The sequence below is a fragment of the Glycine max genome, chromosome 8, assembly GCF_000004515.6.
Source record: "Glycine max cultivar Williams 82 chromosome 8, Glycine_max_v4.0, whole genome shotgun sequence".
Taxonomy (NCBI): Eukaryota; Viridiplantae; Streptophyta; class Magnoliopsida; order Fabales; family Fabaceae; genus Glycine; species Glycine max.
In genome coordinates this window covers 3,955,451-3,970,813 of record NC_038244.2, presented here as the reverse complement: position 1 = coordinate 3,970,813, position 15,363 = coordinate 3,955,451, and the positions used below count along the sequence as shown (strand labels likewise).

General features: G+C 33.7%; 3 protein-coding genes across 4 annotated transcripts; 1 reads left to right on the top strand and 2 right to left on the bottom strand.

Moving 5' to 3' along the window:
* Nucleotides 1-2,781: 2,781 nt before the first annotated feature.
* Nucleotides 2,782-7,102, top strand: LOC100776618 (cyclin-dependent kinase D-3-like). Its single transcript, XM_014778702.3, is given in 8 exon segments — nucleotides 2,782-3,138; nucleotides 3,728-4,026; nucleotides 4,111-4,219; nucleotides 5,087-5,212; nucleotides 5,605-5,840; nucleotides 5,918-6,130; nucleotides 6,132-6,224; nucleotides 6,546-7,102. Coding segments are annotated over 8 exon segments (1,239 nt in total). The 5' UTR covers nucleotides 2,782-3,033; the 3' UTR covers nucleotides 6,604-7,102.
* A 598-nt stretch (nucleotides 7,103-7,700) lies between these two features.
* On the bottom strand, nucleotides 7,701-10,105 carry LOC100776083 (protein DETOXIFICATION 16). Its single transcript, XM_003530893.5, has 7 exons — nucleotides 9,216-10,105; nucleotides 9,014-9,100; nucleotides 8,863-8,919; nucleotides 8,522-8,760; nucleotides 8,287-8,405; nucleotides 8,111-8,197; nucleotides 7,701-8,021 (listed from the first exon to the last, which is right to left on the bottom strand). The coding sequence occupies exons 1-7, from the start codon at nucleotides 9,956-9,958 to the stop codon at nucleotides 7,926-7,928; spliced, it is 1,428 nt and encodes a 475-aa protein (XP_003530941.1). The 5' UTR covers nucleotides 9,959-10,105; the 3' UTR covers nucleotides 7,701-7,925.
* Nucleotides 10,106-12,054: 1,949 nt separating this feature from the next.
* Nucleotides 12,055-15,363, bottom strand: LOC100792588 (protein DETOXIFICATION 16). 2 transcript variants are annotated; one of them, XM_041017947.1, is made up of 8 exons: nucleotides 14,801-15,363; nucleotides 13,745-14,289; nucleotides 13,512-13,598; nucleotides 13,381-13,437; nucleotides 12,983-13,221; nucleotides 12,615-12,727; nucleotides 12,445-12,531; nucleotides 12,055-12,328 (listed from the first exon to the last, which is right to left on the bottom strand). In XM_041017947.1, the coding sequence occupies exons 1-8, from the start codon at nucleotides 15,101-15,103 to the stop codon at nucleotides 12,269-12,271; spliced, it is 1,491 nt and encodes a 496-aa protein (XP_040873881.1). In that variant the 5' UTR covers nucleotides 15,104-15,363; the 3' UTR covers nucleotides 12,055-12,268. The 2 variants fall into 2 exon arrangements, with proteins under 2 accessions (XP_040873881.1, XP_003532532.1); XM_003532484.5 differs by having other exon boundaries at nucleotides 12,615-12,733; nucleotides 14,801-15,358.

Sequence of the window (15,363 nt, the reverse complement as noted above, 5' to 3'; positions counted from 1 at the left end):
ATAATGAAAAATAAGTATTTTATCATTTTAATCTACATTATTCTTGATTATAAGATTATTGTAAATAAAACATTATATATATAATGGTCTTTATTGGATAAAGATTAATAAATCTCATTTATTAAATTGCATATATATATGATATACATGTGAATGTCATCGTTGAACTGATTTAATTAAGAATTCCTAATAGTTAATGTTATCTTGATATGTCAACAAAAAATTCTCAAACAGAAATATAAAAGTTTCCTTCTTGACATTATCATAATAATTAATAAGTTATTTGTTATATTTTAATTTCAGACACCTAATGCTTTAGGACACTAGTTGAATGAATATTAGATATGATTAAATACTTGTACAGTTAATGATTAATAAAGAATGAATCCATCAGCTCTAGGTAATAATGAGGTTGAGCTATGTGATATAATTAAGACCTTCACCAAGACAATTGAATGAAAGAAGAAAAAAATTTCTTAAGTCATTCATTGACTAAATGTGTTAACGTGTTAGAGTTTGATAATAATACTATACTCTAGCATGAATCTTGAGCGATAAATGATGGAAAAATAATATTACATTATTCTTCTATTTTGAAGATAAAAGATGTTACTTCAAGCTATTTGGATGTTAAAGAGAGTGTACAAATGTTTCAATCTTTACCATAGAAAGTAATTTATTTGATAATTGAGTTAGAGAATTTAATTGAATCAAATAAATATTTTAGTGGAATATTATTATATTTTTTGCTAGTACTAAGAATATAATTAATATAAAAAAGAGAGTATTGTTTTAAAAATGTGGAGGTTCCATTAAACAAAAATAATATTCTATTACTACATATCCAACATCATGTGATTAAATGTGAATTATCTTTATCTTATATCATGAAACTTATCAAAATAAAAGATGAGATAATTTTTATTTTTATAAAGATAAAGAGATATGAAATTATTTCATATAAAATCTTTTCTTTTTATCCAAAAAATGTTCACATTCATAAATAGAAGCATCTACATGAGTTAAAGTACACCAAACACAAATTAGAAAAGTTTAAATCTAGTTTTAAACCTTAGAAGAAAATTTACTCTTTAGAATTTTATTTGTCAAAAGAGTTGATAGTAGAAATTGATGTCTCGTTATTAAAGAATTTTTTTATTATTTTAAGAACATACATTCAAATGTAAAAATTTATTTTTTTTCTATTTATTATTGTTGTATTTTTAAATATAAAATAGATAATAATTTTTTACTATAAATATTAGAAAAATTTCTATAACTATCATAAGATCTGTTCGAACTTGGAGGATCTCAATGTTTTCTTTCTTGCTGGCTATCTTTTCATGTCATTTAGGATGAACTTCAATGCTATCTGTTTGTTACTTGTGAGATTTCCATATTACTTTTGTTTTTGACCATGGTTCTCTTTCTTAGTTATCATCTCATAATTTATGCTTGTTGTACTTTTGTGCTGAATCCTAGCTAGCTAGAATCAACTATAATGTCGGATTCACATGTCTCTTTCAGCTGTTATATAGTTTGGAAGCTGCTGCAAGCTTTTTCTGCTTCCTAAAAGTATTTCATTCCTCAATCATTAAAATCTTTAGTTCTACGGAAAAAGTTCAAGAATACCCTTCATATCCTTGGAGAAAATTTGAAACTATCGGTTTTATTTTTGAACGAAAGGTTAGCTAAAAAGCAAGATGAAGATCGTAAAGAAAAAGTGGTATATAGATTCTTTAGAATTAGGTGTTTTTCTTGGCCTTTTATTCCTACTTCCAAACATTTCCCATGGAAATCACTTCCAAGGTTTTGTAGAGTCATAGTCTTATGAATATCAACACTGTTCTATCTTCCCATCAAATACTGATCTGAACTCAGGAAACTAAATTACTTTCATTCTTTCTTTATCTTCATAAGTAGCCATCATCAGTTGACTGATCATTGATGCAGTCTTAAACGTATCATGATCACACTAATATCCTTGGCAAGTTGATGCCGGCTAAAGATCATGCATATACTCTTCCCAGCTCCGTTAACTTAGTGTGTTTTAATAACAGGTGGAATGAGACAAACTTACCTTTAATCATTTTCATACAACATACTTTCTTGGACAAAAAATTTCCAAAAAAACTGTCAAAATTTAGAGAAAAACAAAAAATAAACCATCCTATTTTAATTGTAAAAAAACATATTCCTACTTTTTTTGGGGTACATTAACATTTACCTTATTTTAATTATTAACTTTGGTATGCCATGATAAAAAGCTATTAATTAAAGTGATAAAATAGAGAGAATGAGGCAATTGTACAGTATTAGATATTCTTGTGGTAGGGAGGGAACAAAATGTCAGATGTCTAGTCAAGAGGATTAAGTGACTTCTCCAAATTAACTTTTATATATGCAATTTTTTCATTTGTATTTATAAATTTTCTCTTTCTCTTACCCATTTCATTTCATATACGGACATGGACCACTTTGTCTCCAGAGTTTTCACAATCATTTTATCGAAAAAAATAGTTTTCACAATCAACGGTAAGCAACAAAACAATATAACCGTAGAGAATAGAATTCTCAAAAAGAACATCTTCATGTCAAAACTTAAGATACTTATTTTGAATATTTTAAAATATATTAAATTATTTTTTATTAATTAGACTTGTTCCAACAATAAAATAAAATAAAAAAACAATTTTTTATTCTTAGAAATTCATCCTACATCTATCAGTGGATATAATCAAGTAATTAAACAATATAATCATGATTTAATACTAAGGTAAGCTCATTCGTCAACGGCTTATTCGCTTTATGACGCTCTCTCACGATGCTCCCTTATTCGCTTTTACTTTCAGGTTTCAGCCACAGCTGCTGTTTATATTCACTTCTTCAACCCTCATTTCTGGTTAAATCAGTACTCACTCTCTACCCGTTTCCTGATAATCCCTAATTTGATCCAAATGACTCACTTGTAATTTCTTATAAAAAAAAATTCAATTCTAATCACTTCAATCAACCCCAATATCTTGAACACGAATGTCAGACATGGATCCGTCCAAAAAAGTGGCCGATAGATATCTGAAGCGTGAAGTCCTTGGTGAAGGTACCTATGGAGTTGTGTACAAAGCTATTGATACCCATGTAATGTCCCGAAACTTTCTTCTAATAGTTATGCGAATTCGAGACTGAAAAATCGATTTTTTTTTTTTCATATTCTCTTTTCTGGGTCGTGTGAATTGGATCTTTACTTTCAGTTGATGCAAAGAACAATTCTGAATCAGAGTAAAATACATCTTCATGCAGGGCCTTAGAGAGTAATGTAGAAAAGGAAGATGCATTTATTTGCTTTGGGTTCCTGAGTTTGATTTAGGGGTTTGTTTAAAAAATTTGCTTAGGGGGCTTATTACTTTATCATCTTTGCATTAAATAATTATTTAGGAGGAATCATATACTTTGTGTCATTGGGTATGACTTATGAGGAAGTGGTACTTCTTACCTTTTGTTTAGTGATCTTGAGAATATAATGGGAGGAAAGCTTGAAGCTGCTTAATTAGTTTCAGTATAAGTTTTGTAAAGTTATGACTTGTTCTTCGTATAACTTGCAGCACATGCAGGAGATAGATATGCTTGTTTACATGTCTTGATGAACTAGCTTTTTGTTCAATAATGAAAATGGCAATACTATTATAATATCGTATTCTTATAAAGATGAATTCATTTGGATTGACAGACAGGGCAGACGGTTGCAATTAAGAAAATTCGGCTTGGCAAACAGAAAGAAGGGGTAAATTTTACAGCTCTTAGAGAAATTAAGCTGCTAAAAGAGCTCAAAGATCCAAACATTGTTGAATTGATTGATGCATTCCCACATAAAGGGAATTTGCATCTTGTTTTTGAATTCATGGAGACGGACCTAGAAGCCGTCATACGAGACCGAAATATTTTTCTTTCACCATCTGATACAAAATCCTACCTGCAAATGACACTAAAAGGTCTTGCTTATTGCCACAAGAAATGGGTTTTGCATAGGTAGAATATGATGTGGATTTGGCCATTACAAAGCTGTTACTTGATTTAAGTGCTGAGCTCAAAAGTCTGCTTTCATATTTTCAGGGACATGAAGCCAAATAATTTATTGATAGGATCTAATGGACAGCTGAAACTTGCAGATTTTGGTTTAGCACGGATGTTTGGAAGCCCAGATAGAAGGTTCACTCATCAGGTTTGCTTCTTTATGTATAATGGCATGTGGGTCCCATTGAATATGAGTTTCATTGTGTCAGTACTTTGATTTAGGGTCTTTAGCTTATTAGCTACGATTTCTTTTAAAGAAAACTCAGCTTTTCAAATAAACAGTGAATTTGAAACTCAAATCATTGTGTTGATAATCCTACTTGCCGCAAATCCTTTTGCATTAAGTAGTGTAGTTTCCTAAAATATGGATATTAGAGTTTGCAAAATTGGAAAGGAATTTTCATTATAGTCAATGACTTATATGATGATTTAGTTCAAATTTTGTATGAAATCCTAGGACTGAAATTCAGCAGATTTTTCAGCCAGAAATCTTTATTATTATCCACCATGTATTGCTTGCAAAAAGGCCGAGCCTTGACAAAATGGTATGGTGGTTGGCTTGTGATTTGGTAGTCACAGGTTCTGGTTATGTAGACAGCCTCTTTGCTCACATAATTAAGGGTTCATACATATATGTTATCTAAACCTCTCCACACCCAGTGATAGGAGGAACTCATGCATTGGGATACCCTTTTTTATATTACTTTCAAATTTAAGAACCTGGGGAAGATAATTGGAGACCCAAACATTGGAGCATTGAAGTGGAGGTATACTAAATTCTGGTGAATGTTTTCTAGGATTGTGGCTCTCTATGATAACTGAATATAGTGGCGACATTTATGGCATAAAACTTTTGGTGCACTCTTCCTTTATTTCTAGAAGAGCTACCCACATGTTACTGAACATGTTTCATGATTTCATCTTATGTTGTGTATTTTGCACTTTCTATTGGTGGATTGAGTTTCTAGTTTCTACACACGACACTTGTGCTCAAATGTTTATTATACGTGAATAGGTTTTTGCTCGGTGGTATAGAGCTCCTGAGCTATTATTTGGTGCCAAGCAATATGGTCCTGGAGTTGATGTTTGGGCTGCAGGCTGTATATTTGCTGAACTTCTTCTTCGTCGACCTTTTTTGCAGGTAAAAATGATTTACATGATTGATATTCTGAAGTAGATGGGTTTTGACATCAACTGTGGTTCATTTATTGGGACATGTTATCCATTTAACTTTATCAACTAGTTGAAATTAATTTCTTGCAGTCTGAAAATCCTAAACCATTCAAAGCTGTTTTAACCGAGCTTGAATTAGCTCTGAAGCAATAGGCTATGGTATTTTTATGCATTGATGACGGTTTATTGGGCTTCTATTTATTCCCACTCTATATTTTGTGAATAGCTGGTTTTAATATAATTTCCAAGATTTAAATGCAATTCATTGCATTGGCTGCTTTTCTTCATTTTTATTTTATACTTGGATTATTAAGCATGTTTCTTATGGGTTTTTCATCAGTTTGTTATTATCACTTGTAGGGTACAAGTGACATTGATCAATTAGGAAAGATTTTTTCAGCATTTGGCACTCCAACGGCTTCTCAGTGGCCTGATATGGTATACCTGCCTGATTATGTCGAATACCAATATGTTCCTGCCCCCCCTCTGCGTTCTTTATTTCCGATGGTAACTGATGATGCTTTAGATCTGTTGTCAAAGATGTTTACATATGATCCAAAAGCTAGAATTTCAGTGCAGCAGGCACTAGAGCATAGGTACCTGCCTTCAGCATCCCATTAATACACCAATATTTATTTTTTCTCCATAATTAATCTCTCCTCTTCCACTTTAGGTACTTTTCTTCTGCTCCTCTGCCTTCGGATCCAGACAAGCTCCCTAGACCTGCTCCCAAGAGGGAATCTAGGACTTCTGATTTCAATTTACAGGAGGGTCCTACTGTATTATCACCTCCAAGGAAGTCTAGGAGAGTGATGCCAGGACGTGATGGGTTTGAAGGAAGTTCTCTGCAAGCAGATAAGGTTGATGCCAGTTTTGGTGATTTCAACTGATGATAATACAGGCAAGAATGAATCAGCTCCAATGTCTGTAGAATTTTCTATCTTTGGTTTAAAACCTCCAAATAGACCTACAATTAACAGGTACAACAGTATTGGTTGTCTAATCAATTCAAAGTGGCCTAATAGTTTGTAATTTTAACTGAGTCAAACATAAAATTATCCAGCTGAGTTCATTGGCATTGGAAGAAAAATAAGCCAGGCTTATATTGTTAGGATATTTTTCTAGTGAAGTTGCTGATTAGAAACTATTGTAATATGCTATAACACGATATGCTGTAATGTGCTAAACATAATATGTTGTAATTCCCAAGTAGTGGAAGAATGTGCCAGTTGTTTGTTATCTTTTAGTTTCTACAAGTAAATGATGTTAATTAACCTTAGTTCCTTGTTTTTGTTCTGCAGTGCTGACAGATCATATTTGAAACGAAAATTAGATCTAGAATTTCAACAGCCAGAATGAATATTCTGTGGCCGACACATTCATACAAACTTATGGAGGGCAAAATACATTTGAAGAAAAGTGGTGAATCCTCAAAGGCTTGCTAGTATGTCATTCTCTATCCCTGTTTCTCAGTGTGAAGCTACAACAAATATGTAACTGAAGAAGTCACTGAAGATTAGTTGCAGTTCAGATACCTTAAAGTAACTTCTATAGAAAAAAAAATTAAAAACTTATATCACACACTCACTCTGGTCCCCCCTTGTACATTTTTGTTCTGTACGTTTTCAGAGAACTAGTATACTCGAGTTCATGGAAAACATGGAGTGTGAGGACATTTTCTCGAGCCGTTGCTGTATATGGCGCTTGAAAAAAAAAACTTTAGGGGAACTTAATTTGAATACAAATTTGTTATTGAACATAAGAAATTTTTTTATATGCATATGGACTTGTAGAGTGTGTATTGTATGTACTTTATTGGGAACTTCAGACATGTGAATTCCAATTTTAATTGGTTGAATGATTTTTTTCTTTCGGTGTTTTTATATTTATTGTAGCTGTTGACATTAATGACTTAGTTGATTCAATGGTGACAACGAGCATGAAAGAAATTGGGTGAATCTTATGTAGGAACTACTTGACAGCAGCACAAAACTTTATAGCTAAACTTTCAAACAATTCTATTATTAGTTGAAGTTTATTGAATATCGTGAGACTCATTCTTTATTTCATTAGTCACATTTATGATTTCACCATTTAAAAAAAATCAATGGATATCATAATAGTGTTTAAAAGAATATATTAACAATCCTCTTTGTTGAAATGGTGAAGAAATTCATTTTGAAATTAAATAGTCATTTGAGTGCTTATTGGTTCTTCCATTGTAAGTACAATGTCTAAAAGTTCTTTAAATGTAAGTCTCCCTAATCCCTGGTTCTTCCTTTCACAAATTTTGTTCCGGTGTTTGCAACTTTATACAGCATCAGTTCTATGGCGGCAGGCTTTGTGATCTGAATGATAAAACCTATAACCGTAAATTGATTAAGGACAGGATCATGCTTGGTTATATATTTTGTGCATAACATGATCAAAATCATCCTTCCATTTCCAAAGCCATGTTTTTATGAAATTCATTCTGAAATAGGTAGTCATTTGAGTTGTTATTTTTGTTCTTCCACTGGTTACAATGCACAAAAGTTCTATAAATGTATGTCTTTGAAATTCATGGCCCTTCCAATCTTTATTCCATTACTTGTTCCCAATTTGGGGCTGTATACAACAACATTAGTCCTTCGGTGGCAGGTTTTGGGATCAGAATGATAAAGCCAATAACCATAAATTGATTAGGGAACTAGTTCCTGTTTTTGATGCGGTAATACGCTGTCTCTAGTAGTTGGCGGGATGGTTATGAGTTCAACTCTCCTTTGAGCTTTCCTTGCCTAATGAAGAACAAGAAAGAGTTGTGTAAATGTAGTAACAGGAAAATGAATTGAGAAGAACGTTGAGAGTGAGTTTTGAAATTGCTTACTTGTTCCTCCCAATTAGTTCGAAAAGTAATGATTATGTAAAGTGACACTTGCACAATAAATGCAAAAATGATCCCCATCCAAAGCCCCTGTGTGACAGAAGAAAACTATTAACATTTACAAACAAGGAAGGCAGATTCAGCGAGTGGTAGTAAATGATAGATGACAAAATCTTAACCTTGGCTTTCATGTGTACAATAAACGCTAATACTACAGCACAAGGAACGCCCACAAGATAAAATGAGCCAAGATTCACATAGGCACCAATCTTCTGCCACCCACATCCTGCAAGAATGCCTGATTGTTGTGTACACAAAAATTGAAACTGTTAGGATATTCCTAATATACTCTTTTGTGGCAGATATTTATCCCTGGAGGAAATAAAATAAACATGAGGGATTAGCGAGGAATACCTGAAAGTGTACCTTGGATCCCATCTAGAAAGCTAGAAAGGGCCAAAACTGGCATCATGAATGAAACATATCTGATCACTTCTTTGTCATTACTGTAAACATGTCCCCAGACATTCCGCAGTAGAATCATGGCTGAAACTAAAATGACCCCTTCAATTAAGGCCATTGATAACACCACCCGAACTGCTAGACTTGCGGCTTGTGGATTTCCACTCCCCAGTTCATTGGAGACCCGTACACTGTGAAACAAAGCATACATAGAATATTCAGTTTCAATTATCCAATAAAAGGTAAAAGAATTAATATTTGAATAAGAGAGCAATTGCCCATACTTAAAATACCTTACAGCAGCACTGAATCCGAAAGGGATCATCCAAGCTAGACCAAATGTATTAAGGCTGGAAAGATTAGGTGATAATATATCAATATATAATAAAAGCAAAGCAAAGAATATTCTTAGTTTGTGTGTTTGTATGTAGTTCAGACACAAACCATATTGAAAGCACTGAAGTTTCTAATTTTGGGTTAGGAAGAAGACCAGACATGAGGACCATCAGTTCAAATGTCCACACTTTCAAGCTGTTCCATGTTCATGACAAAAAAAGAAAGAAGAGAAGAAATGCTGCATCAGAAATCTACAAGATCTAGTTAAGAGCATCACATTAGCATCATTTTGCAAGGGAATTTACCATACCAGTGCATAACAGCTGAAGGAGCAGCGAGTTTAAGGAAATCAAGAAGGTTGTGCAGGGCCATCTTGGAAAAACCTGTCCAAGAGTGTTTGCATGCAGAAGAGAACCTCACATACAGAGAAATCAAGATTACATTTATCCAATACGATATGGAATTGGCCAAGGCTGCTCCTTTGATTCCAAGCCCTGACTTGAAAACCAAAAGCCAACACAAAAGGACATGAAGCACAGCTGCAATTCCAGAAGTTAGCACCATTGGGAACACAATCTTTTGGGTTTGCAAGAACTTGAGAATGCACTGAAGAAGACCGTATGCAAATAAACTCGGGATCATGTACTGGGTGTATGAGCCGGCTTCCTTGGATATGGCTTTGTCTTGGTGCATAGCCTTGAGAATTGGTTCTGTGTTGTACCAGATGATCGAAAGGAACACACTCATCATTAAAACAACAAGCATGGATCTCTGCATGTGTATTCCAAGCATATGGTATTGTCCTGCTCCATTTGATTGACCACAAAATGTGTCCAGTGCAGTAGCTAGCCCCAACAATAAGTTGAAGCCGGTGGCCGATGCGAAGGAAGAGGCCATGGAAGCGCCGGAAAGAGGGAGGGTACCAAGATGGCCAATAAACATGACAGAGATGGCTTGAAGAATGTATTGTAAAATTCCAACTGAGAAGAGAGGCACTGCTAACCATAGCAGCCTCTTCACTTCTTCCACCACTTCTTCTCTCCCAATTCTCATTTTTTCTTCAGATACATGCAAACATACAGACTACAGACTCTGCTGCCACCTTGTTTTGTTTCGGTCTCTCTTTCACTTTCGCGTATGAATATGAATATATATCTACGTGAACAGGGATGAACGGTTTGCAGAATTTACGGTTGAAGGGTCCACCAATATATATATATATATATATATATATGGGAACAGTTTTAGATATTTAGACGTATACTGCGACTGCAAAAGTTACCAAATAATACTGACAGTGGAAACGCTTCCCAATCCTCAAGTAAAGTTGAGTTTGGATCTTGTAAACAGAAAAAAACATACTTGCAAGATAAGATTCCACCAAAAGTGGCTAATTACATTGCCTATTGCCTACCATGGGTTAGTCATGTGCATATGCAAACTATGCCGTGCATTTATTAAAGTGAACATATTGCTACATCATATCATTGATTTTATTTATATTTGTTGGTTTTAGTTTGAGGAAAAAACGTAGGAGAGAAGGAAACATAATATAAAAGAATGTGAATTTTAATTTGGAACTATTGATATTGTTATTTATTTAATAAGTCTTATATTTAAATATATTTAAATAACTGAATTAATAAAAAGATTTCTCTCGTTGAGAACTCATTTGATTTTCATATATTTCTCGAGATATTTTCTTACGAAGTTTTGTTATAGCATCTATAATAGCCTCCGGTTTAGGTGGACAGCCCGGCAAATAGACATCCACTGGGATTAGTTTATCCACGCCCCGAACAGTACTATAAGAATCGGTACTAAACATCCCCCTGTAATTGTACATGCTCCCATAGCAATAACATATTTAGGTTCGGGCATTTGTTCATATAATCGAACTAAAGAAGGAGCCATTTTCATAATGTTCTATTATTTTAGGAGTGATTGTCTACCGATGATTCAAAAACAGAACCAGAAATTAATTTAAAATTTAAGACCGACTTATTTATTAACAATTCATTAATAGTACAATAATTAATTTAAATTAAAAATCAAAATTGTCTTGATAAAGCATTTAGGTCACGTTCAAAACAATATTTAAGTATCATTTTTTTATAAATATTAAATGAAAAATTAATTTTCACCAAGGTTTTTAATATATTATTAATAGTATATATTCAGTATAATTTATTTAGTTAATTTATAAGCTTATCATAATAGTACACAGTCTTAGATCGCTATACTTCTTAACGCGAGTTGCGCCTGAGTGTCAAAAACTATTGATTACTTTAACGGCTTATATTTTGTAGTTGCACAAAGCTACTCACACTTATCCCCCAATTTATCCTGTAAAAGGTAATAAAAATTAAAAAAGTATACTGAGATTCAGGGAATGCTTGCTTTAACGTCCAAACTACACAACTTGAGTTAAGAGCCGTCAAAACGGCGACTTGTGTAATATTCATTAGGGGCTCATTCGGTGTTCATCGTCTAATTTATGTTGTGTCTCGCACAATTACACAAACATTCAAACAACAAGGTTGCTTCGGAAAATCATCTAGGGCAACAAAGATGACCATATTAATTTAGACTTTAATAAGAAAAAAGCTTTGATCAACTTGACAATTAAAAACAAATTAAAATTGAGCAGAAAATTCAATTTTCCTACACTGAGTTGAATAATTAAGAGAATCACCATCAATACATTTCAACAATACAGACTTGCAGATTGCAGTGCAGTCCGTTGTGCTTTGTGTCCGTATTGTATTCTTCCTCTTCTATTCTTTTCTACTCACTGTCACTGTGGTCCCTCTTTGCTGTTTTCCTATATTCATTCTATTATGTTATAGCTTCCTGTTCTTAAACTTATTATACTTAAATAATTATTTTAAAATATTATAACTTCTATTAGCTACTCCTTTTTCCTTTGGTAGTGTATTTTGCCTCTAATGCCCTTTTCCTTCTCTTTTTCCCGTAAGTTTTTGAATTGTGGTTCATTCTTGAGGATTAGTTTTACCATGTATGGTTTTAAGTGATCCGTGATATGAGGTTCCAAAAAGAAAGTAGATGTTGAATCTAATTTCAAAACTGGATCTAATAGTGGACTATTAACAATATGACAATTTTGAGAACGAACTAGAGAATCGACCAGCATGAATCAGAAGTTGATAATTTCGTCAGACTCAGAGGAGACAAAGATGTTACAGGTTTTCTTTCTTTTTTTTTTTTTGTGGTTAAAGATGTTACAGATTGAAGAGACTTAATGCTATATCGCTGTTTAAAAGCTACAAACATATAGTCATATAGATGTGCACAGTTGAGGAATGTTCACTTCACGGTGCCACCAGTTAAAATATATAATGTTCACGAGACTATGACCTCAGCTCTCATAGAATCGTAGACTCTGTCTTTCACCTTCTTTGCCTGAAAATGAAAGGAATTTCCAGAAAAATACAACCATATCACCCCCCAGAGCTCATCAAATCAAATAAAAATATTAAAGTAGATGAAGGAGGTATAACGAAAAGGCAAAAGTTAACCTCTTGTTCCCAATCAGTACGTATTGTAATGATCAGAAGACATGACACTTGAACAACTAGAGCACATATGATCCCCAGCCAAAGCCCCTATACAAAGTAGAATGACATTTTTTTTATATGAAAATGACAAAATTAAGAAGACTGATTTCAGAAAAATGGACTAGTTTTACCTTCCCACCAATGTGCAGGACGAAAGCAAACAAGATAGCTGATGGAATCCCAACTAAATAGTATGATCCTAGATTAATGAAAGCACCCTTTTTTTGCCAACCACATCCTCTAGCTGTTCCTGCATTAGAGTCGATGATTAGTCTAAATCTTTAGCTACATACAAAATTGTACATTCTTTTTCTTCGAAATAATGAGTTACAAGCAACCTTATTTTGACATGTAACATTTGATCATAGAATTTCGGTATTGCAAGCAACCTTTCGACTTCGAGTGAAAAGATGTTATGTAACATTTTGTATTGGAAGATTTTATTTTCAGACCTGTATCTATTAGGACAATAAATAAAAGAAATATAAGCTAGAAAAACCTGAAAGAACACACTGGAGTGCATCAAGGAAAATGGATGTTGCAAGAATTGGCAACATGATAGCTACATATTGGACTACTTCCGCTTCATTACTATATGCATAGCCCCAAATGTTGCGTATTATTATCATCACTGCTCCAACAAAAGTTCCCTCAATAATGGCCATTATAAAGACAAAATACACTGCTAAACGCGCAGCCCGTGGATGACCAGCTCCTAGTTCGTTTGAGACACGAGTGCTGCAAAGAATCATGCAACGTATTACTACTACAACATCTGTACAGAACCAAGAAACAAGTACTAATAGACAAAGTAGCTAGGAAGAGGACAGAACACTTTGGCAACTCAGTAATTTAGCAATTTGATCATGTTTTTGAAAACTCTTAAAAGCTACTCACCTTACAGCTCCACTGAGTCCAAAGGGGATCATCCAAACACTTGTCGAAGTATTCAGACTGGTTAAACAGAAATTGTCAAGCATGTGTAGCAGCTCAAAACACATTTAATGTTCAATATGATACTAACTAACCAGATAGAAAGCACTGATGTTTCTAATTTTGGATTTGGAAGAAGGCCAGAGAGGAGTACCATCATTTCAAACGACCACATTTCCAAGCTGTTCCGGATAATATAAATGAAAAATGGAAAAAGAAAATCATTATCCTAAACCGAAGTTGTATAGGATTGGCTGATTCAGAAAAGAAACAAAATGTAACTTTCACAAGTAAGAATTGTTGGTAAAAATGTATGAAGAGACTATACCAAACCATAAGAGCAGAAGGAATTGCAAGTTTAAGAAAAGAAGGGATGCCATGCAATGCCTCTTTAGAAAATCCAGTCCAAGTTTTTGAGCACGAGGGAGAAAACTTGACATAGAGTATGAGGATTAAAACATTTATCCAGTAAGATATAGCATTTGCTATGGCAGCTCCTTTGTTTCCAAGTCCAGATTTGAATACCATAGTCCAACATATAAGAATATGCAGTAAAGTAGTGACTCCAGAGCTGAACACCATTGGAAATACAATATTTTGGGTTTGCAAAAATCTGTTAAGGCACTGAAGAATGCCATAGGCAAAGAGGCTTGGAATCATTAGCTGAGCATATTGTCCAGCTTCTGCAGATATTTCAGGGTCTTGACCAAGGGCAACCAGAATGGATCTTGTATTTGCCCAAATAAATGCAAGGTTTATGCTGACAATCATAAGAACAAGCATAGCCCTCTGCATGTGTATGCCTAACATATGGTGCTGCTTTGCTCCATATGATTGCCCACACAAAGTATCCAAAGCACTAGCCATTCCCACCTATTTGAACAACATAAAAAAACCAATAACATCTTAGAGAATTAAATATTACCACATTAGTATTTGGAAGTTGTTTGGCATAATACTGACAAAAAATAATTTTTAAGAAATTAAACATCAAGTTATTAGGTGTCTATACTCTCAGTAACTCAATAATATTGATTGATTACGTACAAACCTGTCTTATAGCTTGGAATTGAAATCACTTTTATTCTTTCCTTTATTTTTGATTTGTAGATTAATATACATGTTTGCTGATTAACTTGTTATTGGTAATGATGAACAAATTTAACTTGAACCAGTTATAAGCCGCTATATTACATGATGAAAATGATAACTAGACAGATTCGTCTTACCTAATTAACTAGCATACTAACTTAGTAACTTCTCTATTAGACATTGAACACAAGGAATTTAGGATCACAAAAATAAATAAGTAATGTTCAGCTACACATGCTAGAAACAGTACACAGTAGGCACACAAAGGCAAGGAAAGCAGGTCACAACTAACCAATAAGCTAAAACCAGTGACAGAGGCAAAAGAAGTAGCCATTGAAGCACCAGAGAGAGGCAATTGGCCGAGATGCCCCACAAACATAACAGATATAATTTGTTGGGAATAATTTAACATAGAAACAGATATTAAAGGCCCTGCTAGCCATAACTGCTTCCTCACTTCTTCATACAGTTCAGCTCTCTCTATTGCCTGCTGCTTATCCTTGTTGCGCTGTATGTTATCAACTTTGAGTCTATCTTCCACTGTGATATGTATCAATTGAGACAGTAGAGATGCCTTTTGATCTTCTCTATCCATTGTTGTTTAAGAGGAAAGACACGAGCCAAAGAAACCAGAAAGAAACAATACTGTATATATAATACAAAAAGAGTTGAAGAGATATTTATAAGAAAATGAGATAGGAATAGAATAGTACACTTTCGTCTTGTTATCATGCTTTTAGATATTTGCTTAATCCTTAAACTGGCTTTCTATCTTGAAAATACTCGAGTGTCAACTCTGTCTAATTACTATTTAATTTATTGTTGGTGTTCAGAATTCAGATTCACAGGGCACAC

Excerpts from the sequence above, each read along its gene's own strand:
- LOC100792588 (XM_003532484.5), bottom strand. The coding sequence starts at position 15,103 with ATGGATAGAGAAGATCAAAAGGCATCTCTACTGTCTCAATTGATACAT. Across the intron at positions 13,222-13,380 it reads GGACTCAGTGGAGCTGTAAG|CACTCGTGTCTCAAACGAAC; the intron begins GTGAGTAGCTTT and ends GATTCTTTGCAG. Across the intron at positions 12,329-12,444 it reads GTACTGATTGGGAACAAGAG|GCAAAGAAGGTGAAAGACAG; the intron begins GTTAACTTTTGC and ends TTTCATTTTCAG.
- LOC100776083 (XM_003530893.5), bottom strand. The coding sequence starts at position 9,958 with ATGAGAATTGGGAGAGAAGAAGTGGTGGAAGAAGTGAAGAGGCTGCTA. Across the intron at positions 9,101-9,215 it reads CCTTCAGCTGTTATGCACTG|CTTGAAAGTGTGGACATTTG; the intron begins GTATGGTAAATT and ends AACATGGAACAG. Across the intron at positions 8,920-9,013 it reads ACTTCAGTGCTTTCAATATG|CCTTAATACATTTGGTCTAG; the intron begins GTTTGTGTCTGA and ends TAATCTTTCCAG.